Raw genomic sequence first — 13269 nt, 5'->3', positions numbered from 1 at the left:
GGGAGATTTTAAGCATGATCTCAGCTACTATTCAGAGCACTGAAGCAGCACTCCTCTCTTCAGATAGCAGAGTAGCAGGAGCCAGGGAACACAGAAAGCACAGAGTTGCTGCTCAGCTCAGAGCTGAGATTCAAGGCTGGGGCACGCTGCTGTTTGTGAGTCAAAGCTGGAGCACAGGATCATCAACAAGGCCTAGTAATCACTTGTAATGGCTGTGTCAGAAAACAACATCCCTGCCCTTCCAACCCATAAAATCTTGTGTATAACCCAGATTTTTAATTTATCCCTGATCAGCTGCATGCTGCTCTTGGCCAAGTTAGGCTGCCAGATGCGTTTCTTCACCGTGTTCTCAGAAGTCCCTTCTCCTGAGTGCAGCGTCACACGGATCCCACAGATGGCAGGGAAGCTCCAGCAAAGAAAGGCAGGAACACCTGAGAGGCCTAAACAAGCATCCTGCTCTTTCCCTGCTCCTTCAGTGCTGCAATTTGCTGGCTGCAACAGCATATGAGAATTTGGCTCTGTCACCACTGGGACAAGACATGATACAGATGATGAACAGATCATTTCTGTTCAAAAGGCTTCATATCATGTTCAGGCACTTTCTGCTTGTAAAACTTGTGGTGGTTAATTGGTAGATAATATTCTGACATTTCAGAGACTCTTCAATTCAAAGTGTCAATATAAAATAATGGTTGGAGGTTTTCAAAGAGGAATATCCATTGCTGCAAGCATCCAGTTCTGCTGGCTATTAAATGTCTTAATGTATTTATTGGTGAGAAAAAATGTTTTGATTTACTAGTAAAAATAGTTGGTTAAAGAAGAAATACATATGTGCATTCAGCAGGGACTATCTAGCTGCAACCAAAATCTCAGAGATAGGAAGACAATATTGCAACTACCACAATGTTAGTTGATTGGGGTTTGTGCATGGAAACTGTTTATAAGACAAACAAGGCAAAATGCTACCAACTAACCTGTGCCACTCATACCAGTCTGTATCTTAGTCCATGGTACTGGCCCTGCTCTTTCCACAATGCTGAGCCTAGTTCTGTGCTTGGTTGTGCTGTTCCTCCATGTTGCCATGCTCCAAAAAAGAAAGAGGTGACATGAGTAGTATTACATCATCATAAACATAAAATTTGCTGAAAAAAAAAGACAAGAAGGTGTTCAGCACACATTTCTAGAGATGACTGTTTCCTGGCTGATTGCTTTGGATTGGTTGGACATCGTTCTCTTCCTTGTTTCCAGCAACGATGCTGATGTTCTGTGCCCTGCAAAGCCTCTGTATGCGCTGTCAGTTGGATGAGGATGCACAGATATCTTGCTTGCAGAAGTCCAAGATGCCTACAAACCAGTAAGAAAGTATACACTTAAAGATGCTATCAGCTTCAAAAATAATAAGTTCTTCAGATATTTCAGATAAAACAGCAGGGTAGAGGTCAAATTCCCCTTTTGAGCTGCAGTTACCAACTTAGTCTCACATGAATCTAACAGTCTCTTCTTAGAAATCTGTTACAAACAGGATTAGGTAGAAGATACTTCTCCATGCAGCTTAAACAAAAGGGCCAGAGCTGTGCACAGAAGGCTACCTGCTGCATTTCTCTCTAACTCAGAATTAAGAACTTGACTTTACCTGCAGGTGTGCAATTAAACACTGATTCTGCCAGCTGCACGAAAGACTCTCCAAGGATCTCCTGATAGCTCAGGTGACTTGCATGAACAAGATACTGAGCAGTGTCTTTGAAAAGCAGATCACTTTCACCATACTTCCACGACTGAAAGAGTTGGAATTCAGAATCCAATTTGCTTCCCAGAGATTCCTGAACAGAAAAGGAATGAAAGTTTCACAGCTTGGGTCATTAATAGTACAAAAAGATGCACTTTTGCAGTGCCTTATTTCTCAGCAAAAGTATGGCCTCTGTGGAATGGGAACTGGTGCCAAAATACCCCTTAAGAGAATCCAAATAATTATTTTCTCAATCTCTTATGCATATTTTTAGTTCTTTTGTATTAGATCTGAAGGCACTAATATATAAAACTTTTCATCTTAAAAGGGTTTTCAGCAGTTGTACATAACAAATGGTAACATGCCAAGCTTTTCCCTGTTACCTGTCATACCTGAGATTTCAGCAGAAAGTCAGAGATTTTAGTGACAGTGACTGGTCGAGTCATGACTGCGCTGGGGGGAATGGGGCCCAGGTGACAGCGTGCCCATTCCGTGACTGCAGCACGTGTTCCGTCCGGACACAGGAGTTCAAAGTCAAGGGGGCTATAACCCTTTGCCCAACCAGAGCTGCTCAGATCTGAAAAGAAAATGAAGTGAAAGGTAATCTTTTTGAAAAATTAAAGCAGAAGAGAGAGTGAATCTCAAATAAAATGTTACATTTGAGAGGGAGACGTTTAGTCATTGTGTTCAAAACAAACACAGCGTGCCATGTGGTCATTTCTTAGGAATGCATAAGGAGCAGAGTAGTGTTTTCTCTGAGGTCAGTGAACTTAAGCTGCACCTATCAAGTAAATTAGAATAATATCAAGGCATATGAACAGCATATCATGTCTCATCTGCATCTGTAACCAGATCCCTCTGTGGAAACAAAGCAATTGAGCCTGCATGCCCTTTCCTTCCCCAACTGCTAATTGCTGCAGGAATTCCTGTGGGTTTCCACCCCCTTGTACCTTCATTTGATTTTAGAGAGATTCCTGTCTTAGAAATGTCTCTTCTCTTACTGAAATTGCCTAAAATAGAATTTTATTTTGCTTTAATGAGGCTTCCTTTTCTCCTTGACTCTAAGAAAAACATATTTTGGTTTGCCTTTTAAAGCTTTGAGCTTTCCAGAAATTTAGTGCAGTCTCCAAGGACGATGATCCCAACACACATCTTTGCACTGGGTGATTCTTGTTCTTTCCTCTCTTTCAGTATCTGAATGTTGAGCTTTACTGGAACACCTACATGTAGAAAGCTTCTAGCAAACTTCCATTTACAAATACAACTTCATGGACCTAGATTAAACCTGTAAAAGCTGATCCTCATGACTGATGGTTGCTCTGTGGGAAGTAACTGACATTAATGAACGTTCTCAAAGGAAAAGAGAGTATCTGCAATTTACCCTCTATGTTCTGGAGCAGGTTTGAATGTTCCAGGAAAGCTACATCTCCAAAGCTTCTTCCACTGGGATTGCCAACTAGGCACCTAGTGCAAGAAGAAACAAGTGATCAAAGACAGCACTACATGGTGACTGACATTTGGAAGCTAAAATAGGAGTAGCTGGAAGTATCCCTCCCATCTCTAATCCCTTGGAATATGCTGGTGATCTCAGCATAGAAATTTGCTAAGACAATCCTTTTCATCCATTACAGCAGCTCCCAAGTCAAAGCCACTGCACAATGTGCACCTTCACCTATGCCTAGGCAGGAAAGAAAACAGAATTCAACTGCATTATGTATATTCCATAAGAGTGCTTTCACCTTTAATAGTCTTCTCTGCCTCTGTCTTAAACTATTTTTTTATATATCTCCACTCTATTTAATTATCTCCTGTATGCTACACTGCTTCTTACCACAGCACCTCTGTTCTCTCATCTTTTTTCATCCCTTTCTTTTAATGAGTCAGTACCAATGCTCTAAGCCTTACATGTTTGACAACATTGCCTTGCTCTGGGAATGATTTCATGACCATTTTAAATCATCAGTCAGCTGAATATCCCATAGCAACTGCAACAAAAACAAAATACACACTACCAAAAATTTGTACAGCCAGACGGTTAACAAATGAGAAAAAAAAACCCTTCCAAAATAAATAAAAATCAGCAAAATAATAAGGCAATTCTGGCTGTTGCTCTGCATTTCTGACTTTCACAAAAAGCTCACCTGAGTGCTCCCATATTGCCATAGTAACGTTCGTTGTGACTTGCAGCACATCTGCTGGACACTCGAGCTCCTTCCACCTCGCCATCTCCAATGCACACCTTGCACAGGTTTCCATCTGCTCCTGGCATGCAGCCCTTCCAAAAGTAACTCTGATAAGCTGAGTAAAGAAAACTGAGATGAGATTAAGGCAAGGTGTTTCCAAGCCTCTTCACATATGAGAAAAGACAGGAAAGGAATCCTAACAACTAGCAAGAAGAGGGCTAAATAGTGTGACACAGTCAAATATGAGGGAAAGCTGCTTCAACACCCTCTGAAACCATAGTCATCAGTTGCTGGTTGGATCCTCATGGCCCTGTCTCTATTTTACTCCCAAATTTAGAGCTTCAGATTTTCATGGTCTAGGTAAGAGATAACCCAGAGCAGCCCTTACCAGAGGCAATATCACAGTTCTCAGTATCGTTCTGCCGAGCTCCCACTGTGTGTCTGGACAGAAGCAGCCATCCTCCAGGACTGTACAGGTGACTGTGGCAGGATCGCCTTCCCCTAAGGTTATGGATGTGAATCTGTTTGGCACTTTTCTTAGCTAGGGCAACAGCATAAACTGGTGGTAGTGCTGTGAAACAATGACAACAACCAGTTATACCAAGGCTATTAAGTATTCCAGAAGGGCACAGCCCCCCTTCTCTCCTTCATCTTGTCACAGTATCTTGAGTTACAGTACAAGACCTGCACTCTTCACTTAGCCACAAAGCTCTTGTCCTTACACTGAAAATTCTAAACCAACATGCAAATACATTCTTACATAAACCCTAGAGCAGTGTCAGGAAAATCTAGACCTTATGGTCTCGGAAAGTTTTTATTACCTTTGTGCTTAAGATGAATTAGTTTCCCTGTGTTCTCCATGGTCTCAGCTGCTGGGGCACAATCTCCCCCTGGAAGGAGAGATAAACATTAAGGATCTTGCAGCTGCTGTCATTCCTTTTACATGGCAGAATTCCTTCAAAACCCTTGTGATCCTCTTCAGCCATGTCAGCTCCTTTGTACCTTTAACAGAAGTGATAAAATAAACAGAACAAATGCTAGAACCAATTAGTGGAAGAGTATTTGGACATTGATACTGACTCCTGCTTCCATCACAAAACATCACAAACTATGGAAATTTAACTATATTCTTGACAGTACTTTTTTGATTCCCTCTCTTCTTGATAAGGTCACATGAGAACTCACCATAGCATTCTGCAGCTACAGGCACCAGTCCACATCTCCCTGCAATGTACACGTGTGTTGCATCCAGGGTAACAGCATCAGCCTCGCTACTCTGCCAGCAGCATTAGAGAAAATAACAAAACCAGGATTTGCATGAATTGTGGATCCAAGCAATAGGACTTCTCCACTGGCTGGAAATTTCCCTGCATAAATTCCCTCTCATTCTCACTTACTTCTCAAGCTAGTTTTCCTCTCTTTAGTTCAAACAAGACATACACACCCTGTGCAGTCTTATACCCTGAGCAGAAGGAGTCTCCTACCTTGATCATTTCAATGCATTTGGTCATGGAAGTTGCTTGGACACAGACTAATGGGTCGGATTTGATGTTGAGTGCCCACTCCTCACATTTGCGAAGCTCAGCATCACTGATGCAGCACCAGCGCACAACGCTGTTGTCCAAAGAGCTCCCTGAAATGGAAGCAGATCGTGTCACCAGTCATGTCATGTCACCAGTGCACCAATCTGTTATATGTTAAGGGGATGCTCAGGTAAATGTATCTGTGCCTGAAGGGAGTAATAATGTGGAAAGAGAACTTTCCCTTCCCTTTCCTTAGCTACAGTCCTCACCTTCATGGCCGAGTCCCTTAAGGAGAGCTACATAATCCAGACCAAGCACATAGGCAATCTCCAGCTGCTCCTCGAGAAGCTGCAGGTGCTGAGTGGCATCTCGGAACAGCAGATTCTTTCCCCCAAAGGATGCTGAACTGAAGAGTTCAAATCTGTCTCTTTCCTTTCCTTTACGCCCAAAGAGGCGCTAGGACAAGAACAATACTTTTAAATTGCAACAAATCTGCTCATTCTTCCAGCAACAGGCAGCCTCAGCCTTCCCTCCCTTTGTATCAGTGGTCAAGATATCAAATACTATTTATAAGTTGAGAAAAAGAGATGAAGAAAAGTGAGCCTTGCCTGAACCTATGAGTCTCCCTCAGCTACATAAAAATTGATTCAAGTTCTATGGCAGGATGAACATCGTTAGCCATTTTCCAGTTTGTGTGTTAAGGCATCTTCCCCTTCTTTACTGATTTATTCCCAGCCTCCTACAGAAGAATACTTCAGAAAAAAGCAAAACCTTACACAAGCCAATGCAAGATCCTTCCCCAGAACAAACAATTTTTAGCACTTTATTCACACTAACTATAAATTTCTCAAGAAAAAAGGGAACATGGGTCATAATTGCCACACAAAGATGGAAGAAAAAGCTGTGTCTGGACATAGACAGTTTATAACATTCACTCACTTGGATCATGCTCAGAAATTTGTTGGTGATCTTCTGGAAGTTGTTGCGGGTGACGATGCCGCGGCCCGGCCCCTTGCCCAGGTTACAGGTGCTGTATTCGCTCAGCTCAGCTGTGGACCCATCAGGACACAAGAGTTCATATTGCTGCTGTTCTGACTCTGGAACAAGGAGACACTCATCAGACTGTGACAGGAGTCATGGCTTGGCAGCAGGGACAGAGATGGAATGTACAATGTTTTGCTAAAGATGATGCAGGCAGCACAGTGCACCAAGCACACTTGGGAAAGTTGTCTTTGGTAAGTACTTCTCTTAACAAAGAGAGGGATCTCAGCCAGAGCTGCTCCAAAATACTCTTGATGGTGTACCCCTGTAAATACCCCTGTTTATTTTAAAATACTTACCTGCAAATACTACTGATAACCACCTTTGTTACAGAGCTCAATTGAGTTTAAAAGTACAAGGAAGGTGTACAGGAACTCCACAGTTGTGCAGCTCACTACGCTGAATTTTAAAAGGAATCTTGTAACTCAGGCAAAGCAAGTACTGACAGCTGTGTCAGAGACACATCTAATGAAGTCACCTGCCTGCTCCCATTCTAAGAATCTCCTGTGAGCAATCATTGCTCACTCACATCTTCCTGTTCTGTTTCTTTCTGAGTTATGTGGAGAACCCCTGAACTGCTTGCAGGGATTGAATTTTCCCTGGAAACAACAAAAATATAGGCATATCCCTCAAATACCTGTGCAGGAAAGAACACATCCAGAGATTAAAAGAAAACTGCGTTTTTAAAATTACCTGTGGCACTCATAATTCTTAGATGATCTAAAAAGGCAACATCTGCCACTCCATCCTTCAAGCACCTGCAGGAAGACAAATGCCATCCTATTAACATTTCACCTGGCTTTCCTACCTTGTAAATCCTTTATCCCCCAAAGTGAATTCAGCCTCAGTGTCCCAGAGCTCACCTGAAGGCTCCCTCAGAGTCATAGAAGGGTTCATTATCACTTGTCTCACAGAAGTGGTTCCTGTCTCTGACATAGGATTTTTGTCCTTTGCAGAGAGCACACAATCGGGGAGCAGCAAGACCAACCCCAGGGATGCAGCTTGCATTGAAATACTCACTAATTGCTGCAGGTGTATGAGAAAAAAAACAGAACAAAATGAAAGAAAAAAGTCAAATGGGAAAAAAATCAGAAGAGGAAAAGGGGCCAAATATATCATGGCCATAACTAGTTCTTCCTACATCTGCTGCCATTTCAGTTACTTTCTCTGTGGCCAGAGGTAGCCCTATGGCTCCCATCACCTACCTTGGCTCAGAGGTTGTGCCTCATCCCAGGAAAGATAATTTCTTGCAAGGAGAAAGCCAAGTGGAATATTCCAGCCCGATGTCCACCTGGCTCCATTGTGACAGCTGCGCACCCCTCGTAGACTCTGGATATCCAGGGTTCCTCGTTTGGCAATGGCCACAGCAAACACACAATTTCCTGCAATAGCACAAAATGTGGAACAGAAGAAAAAAATCTCAATTCTGCAGTTGCCATCTCTGAAGAGGAGCTGAACTACTTCAGTGAACACAGCTAAAGAAGAAATGATCTTAGGCCTATTCAATGTAGGTACTCATGGCAGGAACTTAACCATATACTGGCTACATGGTACCTTGTCAAACAATGAAAGTTTGTCACTACCACAGGCAGAAAGGCTACTGGCTACAAAGCACTACTGGTATTTTATTATCATCATTAAGTATTTTAGAAACAATTGTTAGCTACCTCCATATTCCTACAAAGTTAATAAAAACATACTGACTTTTTTTTTCAAGAAATCTAGAGCCATTTCTTAGCCAAATCAGAAGTACAGTTTATTTTTCAGCTTTATCAGCCTACCTTGATCATAGATCTCCTTTGCCACCACTGCCAAACCGTACAGCTTTACAGCAGAGTAAACATCTCCAGCATCCAAGGAGGCAGCATCTGCTTTATTTGCCTTTAAAACAACACCAAAACCCTCAAAACAAGTGTGTTTACAAGGAAACAAACAGAAGATTCAAGAAGACAGTTTCTGTCTGAACAAATTTTAATTTAGTAGTTTGCTTTTGTCTATTTATTTCCAAGCAGCTTTCTCTATTTCTTGGAGATTTCCAAGACATTAGCTGGGGTAAAATAGTACATCACTTAGAATGCCCATTAGGATTTCTTGCCTCTCAAGTGACTGTGTACTTTGTCATATAAGCAGTTCAATTATTTCAGTATCATTTTATTTTCCCATAGTTTCTGTTTACCAGTTACTTTTCCAAGAGGGCTTGGACACAAAATCAGCTTTTAAAGTCCCTGTGAACTCACCCTGATTTTATCAATGCAGTCATATGTATTGTGGGCTCTGATGCAAGAAATCCTAGTAAAGGAACTGGCAGCAGTGAGGGGAAGCACAGCCGTTAGCGCTTTGGAGAGTTCAGCACACTTCCTTTGTTCCAGGTCAGAGAGGGTGCACCATCGGAATTTCTTCCCTGTAGGGTCAAAAAGAAGTCAAGATTTGTAGGGTTTCATGAAAAAAAAACCTCAGTTTAACAACTTATCTCTTAAGAGAGAGGTTATTCTATTTTATTTAACTTCCTAATAGCTTGATTGTGCTCACTCACACACACATACCCACACACTTAGAGGCACCAAAGAGATGTGCCCACATGTGACCAAGGTAATTTTTGCTAAACATTTGATGATGTTTAATATGTCTCTTTGCTTCCTCTCGACTGAAAGCAACCAAATAGTTTTAGGCAGATTTTTCAAGAATCAGCAATTATTATGGCAAGATCTTTTGCCTCAGAATCTTCCTTAGTGAATTTTAGGTAAGGTTGCCACCCAAGATTAGGAGGAACCAAAGGTAAGGATGTGTTTATGGCTATGGCCTGTTTTCCTGTTGGGATAGCAAGACATGGGATGGCACTTACAATGCAGAGTAACCATCCTTCTGTTACCAGAGTGCAGTTTTTCTCCTAACAAGTCAACTGGGATGTGACTCTATCACAGTACAAACCTTCTAATCTTGATGTAAACATGCATTCTCCGGGGTTTATCTGTTTTACTGCTGTCCTTGGTTATCAATACAGGCCATTCTTTTAACCTTTGCTCTGCTGCTACATCTGGTGCTTTCACACACTGAAAAGATGCATTTAAGGGTGGAGGTGAAGGTGAAACTTCGTTTTTCAGAAGGACATGGAGGTTTGGTGGGTTTAAACCAACTATAAAGCTACATCTTAAAGCAATCCAGATATGCCAACAAAATGTCTTCTTTGCCTTAGGCTGCAATTATTCCATCTAGTATTATTCCTCTGAAATGCATTCTACTTTGAAATATATCACCATATGCACCTCCAAGAAGATACTAGACATTTAAGGAGGGGGAAAAAGTGATTGTTGTTCACAAAAATAGCATGCAGTTATGTAACTCGAGAGAATCTTAAGCTGTGTAATGAAAACCGCGACTGAATGCACAGAAAATGCCACAGTATCTGTAACATTGTCATTTCTAGATGTTCAAGCATTTGACTCTCTGGGGAACTATTAATACTAGCAATGTGTACAATTAAATCGTGGAAGTTTTTATTTCTTTGAGCATAGCATCAGGCATTAGTCCTCCACTTGTTTTGCTGCTAATTCAGCACAATTCCAAGAAGAACCCGTAGTGGTTTTAGAGGGGAGCAGCTTGAGGTCCACTGCTTCATTCTGACACTGCTAATGAGAATGCAGATCTCAACTATTCCAAGGAAACAAATCCTCACTGAATTATTAAGGAAGTTGTGTATCAAACGGCTTCAAAACTAGCAGGGTCACCATCTGCCAATGATCAAACAGAAAAAATACAGGCACAGCTCTGACTGCAACTTCTTTCTTTGCACAGAGGAAAACAAACCCGAAGCATATTTTAGTTTGAATGTCACCCACCCAGAGGCAACCCTTCTCTCTCCCTCTCTGCATCAGCCTTACCTGAAGCCAGCAAAGAGAAGGTGATCAGGACAATTAAAATCACTGTCTTCATCATTACAGCAGTTCAGCAAGGATCTTCTCTCTACCCTGAAGCTCTGCCTTCTCATACCAGGAATTCCACAGAGATGACCAAAGCTTCTGGAAGATAACAAGGGGGGTTTAGACATCAACGAGGATAAACCAAGATTTAAGGAAAAAGACAAACTGTCAGAGGATGGTATATCCTTGTATGCAAAGGAGAAAGGAACAGTGTCCCTTTCCTACCTGCAAATGGAAAATATCAATGCACTTTCTGCTCTATTTTTATCAGACATAGAAAGAAATGTAAGCCTCTGCTTTAGAAAGAAATAGTACTTCTGCAGCTTCAAAAGGCACCTAAATGCCTTTGGGAGACAGGCAAGACTTACACCTAACTTATAAAAAAGATACCTAAATCTAAGTGAATTACCCAGACTACTGACCATATCTCACTACACAATACTGAAGTGTCCTTCTTACCTTGGTTTTTTTCACCTGATAATGGCTTATCTCCTGAGTAATTTTCAATAAAAAGTAATCCTATGCCTCCCTAAGAATTCAGAACAGAGTTAGGACACTGCTGACTGTCTTTGATTCTCTTCATTCCATTCCAGCCCAGCAATCTCATCCAAACTGCCTTATTCCCCTATTTTCTAAAGCTTTGCCTGAAGTATTATTACCTCTTAACTACTCTACAGCAGCTATTTACATCAAAAATTCTATGGCAGGGAAAAAATACATTTATTTATATATTATACAGAAGCAGAAGTGTCTGATGATGTATAAGATATTGTTAATATGGTTTCATCTTTCCTGTTTAGGAAAGAATTAACTGTTCCAAGAGTTCTGGAGGAATAGAGTCTTTATCCTATTTTGTTTTCCTTCTTCATTTTACAGATTTCCCTGGTTCTTTGTCTACTTCATGTACTTTTGCAGACACTTTTCCCAGACTTCTTTTGTTGCCTCAGGTACTCTTTCCTAGTGATTCAGTCATGATTCCCCACTTGCTTCTTTCACACTCAGGTATTGCTTATCTGTTGAGTTCCACAAATTCCCTCTCTAGATCTGCAACATTTGTTGAGGTGTTATTTCCCACTGATCTGATGACAGAAGAAGTTACACAGAATCACAGGATGGTTTGGGTTGGAAGGGACCTTAGAGCTCATCCTGTTCCACCCCCTGCCAAGGCCAGGGATGCCTTCTATTAAATCAGATTGCTCCAAGCCCTGTCCAGCCTGAGCCATTTCTCATTTCTTCCTGCACTCCCTGAACAAATGTTCTCAAGCCCCAACACCTCCATTCTCTCCTTTGTGGTAGGAGCTGTGATATTAATCCCCTCTTGGACTTGGCTCAGCTGCACAGGCCTGGCACAGCTCAGTACCCTTAGGGAATTACATTTTATCCCTCAGTGAATGCAGTCTATATTACCTTACCAGAAGTTAAAAAAAACCATAAATGTAAGAACAAGACACATGATAAAAGGAATTCTAAAATAGTTTCATGTCCACATATTTACTTTTAATTCCAAGGAGAAAGATTAGATGAGGACAGATTATTAATTGGTTTAGCCTTGTGACAATTATTTTACACTATAAACAAGAGTGTTACATTTAACTACACCTTCACCTCTGAATCACTTCTCAGTCTGTTCTGGGGAAACTTGTCTGTCAGGCCCACCAGTGGGGTGCACTTACACATTAAAGCTAATGGTTCTTGCAAGGCTTGTACCAAAGCATCTAACAGCATCAAATCCCACCTTCTTTGAGGTTTTACTTCCTGCCAATCCCACCATTATGTACAGGATATGTAAATCCCAACAATTCAGTCATGTTTCATGAGAGCTGTATCTTGATTTCCCCTCAAATTTTATATATTTAACAATGTAAGGCTTTACTGTACATGTCTAAGATACTTATACAGATACTACTGCCTATGGTGATGTGAAAAAAAGGCAGAATGACATGAAGGTGTCGTAGATTCATTCTCTGATTCATTCGTCTGATTCATTCATTCAGGCCTGGTCAGGAAAATAAACAAACATAAATCAGGAATTTAAATTAATGAGCTTGCCTGAGGACCATGTCCTAAAGCAGTGAGGATGTAGAAACACAGTGCCAGGATTCTTGAATTCTTTTCCTACTGATTCATGGTATGAAACTACCCCTCTGCCACCGTCAGAGAAAGGTAATTAGCTACTTCCCAGCAGTGTAGCATTTATTCATCTAAGAGAGTGGAAAACCAAATAATCTCTATAAAATTCACGTGGGCAGCAGACAGCCAGGCAACATCCAGGCAAGGGACACCAGAGGAGGAATAGGTGTTACTGCACTACCCAGCCAGACATCTCACTTGGAGGAACAGCATTGTGTCTGTCCCGTGTCGTGTGTCCTCTCCCTAAAATCCCTGCCCTGAGATTCCTGGTGATCCCATACCTGGGGCAAATAACTTACCTTACCTGTCTGTCAATAGCAGCGCTGGAAAGCAGCTGAGCCCCTCATCCTCATCCTCATCCCCAACAGCAGCCCCCTCCTCCCACTGGGCACAGCCCACAAGCCCTTGGTGGAGCAGCTTCATCCCCACAGCACAAACCCTCAGGAACCACCACCCTGTGCCCAGTGTACATCCCCCGGGAAATGTTCCCACATTCCGTCCCCTCAGGGCCGGCCCTATCCCCACTCCACACCGCCTCAGCGACGGCCCCTTTTCCCCCCCGCGCCAAGAGAACAGCCCTGCCCACAGATCAAACCCCCTTGGAAGAACACCCCGCACCCGTATCCCCATGCCGGCTCTCCCCTCGGGAATGAACCCTTCCCTCGACACCGTGTCCCCTCAGGGAATTGCAGGGGACGCGCCCCTCACAGCGCCGTGCCCGGCACTGCCCGCTCCCCTCACGGCCCCGC

The 13269-nt window shown here is 42.3% G+C and overlaps 1 protein-coding gene across 4 annotated transcripts; it reads right to left on the bottom strand.

Annotated features, from left to right (window-relative positions):
- Positions 1-739: 739 nt before the first annotated feature.
- On the bottom strand, positions 740-13261 carry LOC106864923 (serotransferrin-2-like). 4 transcript variants are annotated; one of them, XM_088176286.1, is made up of 18 exons: positions 13139-13261; positions 10352-10489; positions 8711-8874; positions 8255-8354; positions 7679-7855; positions 7337-7499; positions 7167-7231; positions 6372-6529; positions 5702-5888; positions 5394-5542; positions 5095-5185; positions 4731-4799; positions 4298-4480; positions 3868-4024; positions 3108-3190; positions 2119-2303; positions 1634-1820; positions 740-1344 (listed from the first exon to the last, which is right to left on the bottom strand). In XM_088176286.1, exons 2-18 carry the CDS (start codon positions 10404-10406, stop codon positions 1295-1297), a joined length of 2223 nt encoding a protein of 740 aa, XP_088032412.1. In that variant the 5' UTR covers positions 10407-10489; positions 13139-13261; the 3' UTR covers positions 740-1294. The 4 variants fall into 4 exon arrangements, with proteins under 4 accessions (XP_088032412.1, XP_014750153.2, XP_014750154.2 ...); XM_014894667.2 differs by having other exon boundaries at positions 10352-10486; positions 13139-13256; XM_014894668.2 differs by lacking the exon at positions 13139-13261 and adding an exon at positions 12632-13087.
- Between the last annotated feature and the right edge of the window lie 8 nt (positions 13262-13269).

Source organism: Sturnus vulgaris, chromosome 19 (assembly GCF_052056855.1).
Source record: "Sturnus vulgaris isolate bStuVul1 chromosome 19, bStuVul1.hap1, whole genome shotgun sequence".
Lineage (NCBI taxonomy): Eukaryota > Metazoa > Chordata > Aves > Passeriformes > Sturnidae > Sturnus > Sturnus vulgaris.
This window is presented reverse-complemented; position numbering and strand designations above follow the sequence as displayed.

Coding starts and splice junctions, on each gene's coding strand:
- LOC106864923 (XM_088176286.1), bottom strand. CDS start 10,406: ATGATGAAGACAGTGATTTTAATTGTCCTGATCACCTTCTCTTTGCTG. Junction 8,355..8,710: donor ACTGCATTGATAAAATCAGG/GTGAGTTCACAG, acceptor GTTGTTTTAAAG/GCAAATAAAGCAGATGCTGC. Junction 4,800..5,094: donor TGTAGCTGCAGAATGCTATG/GTGAGTTCTCAT, acceptor CTCTCCTTCCAG/GGGGAGATTGTGCCCCAGCA.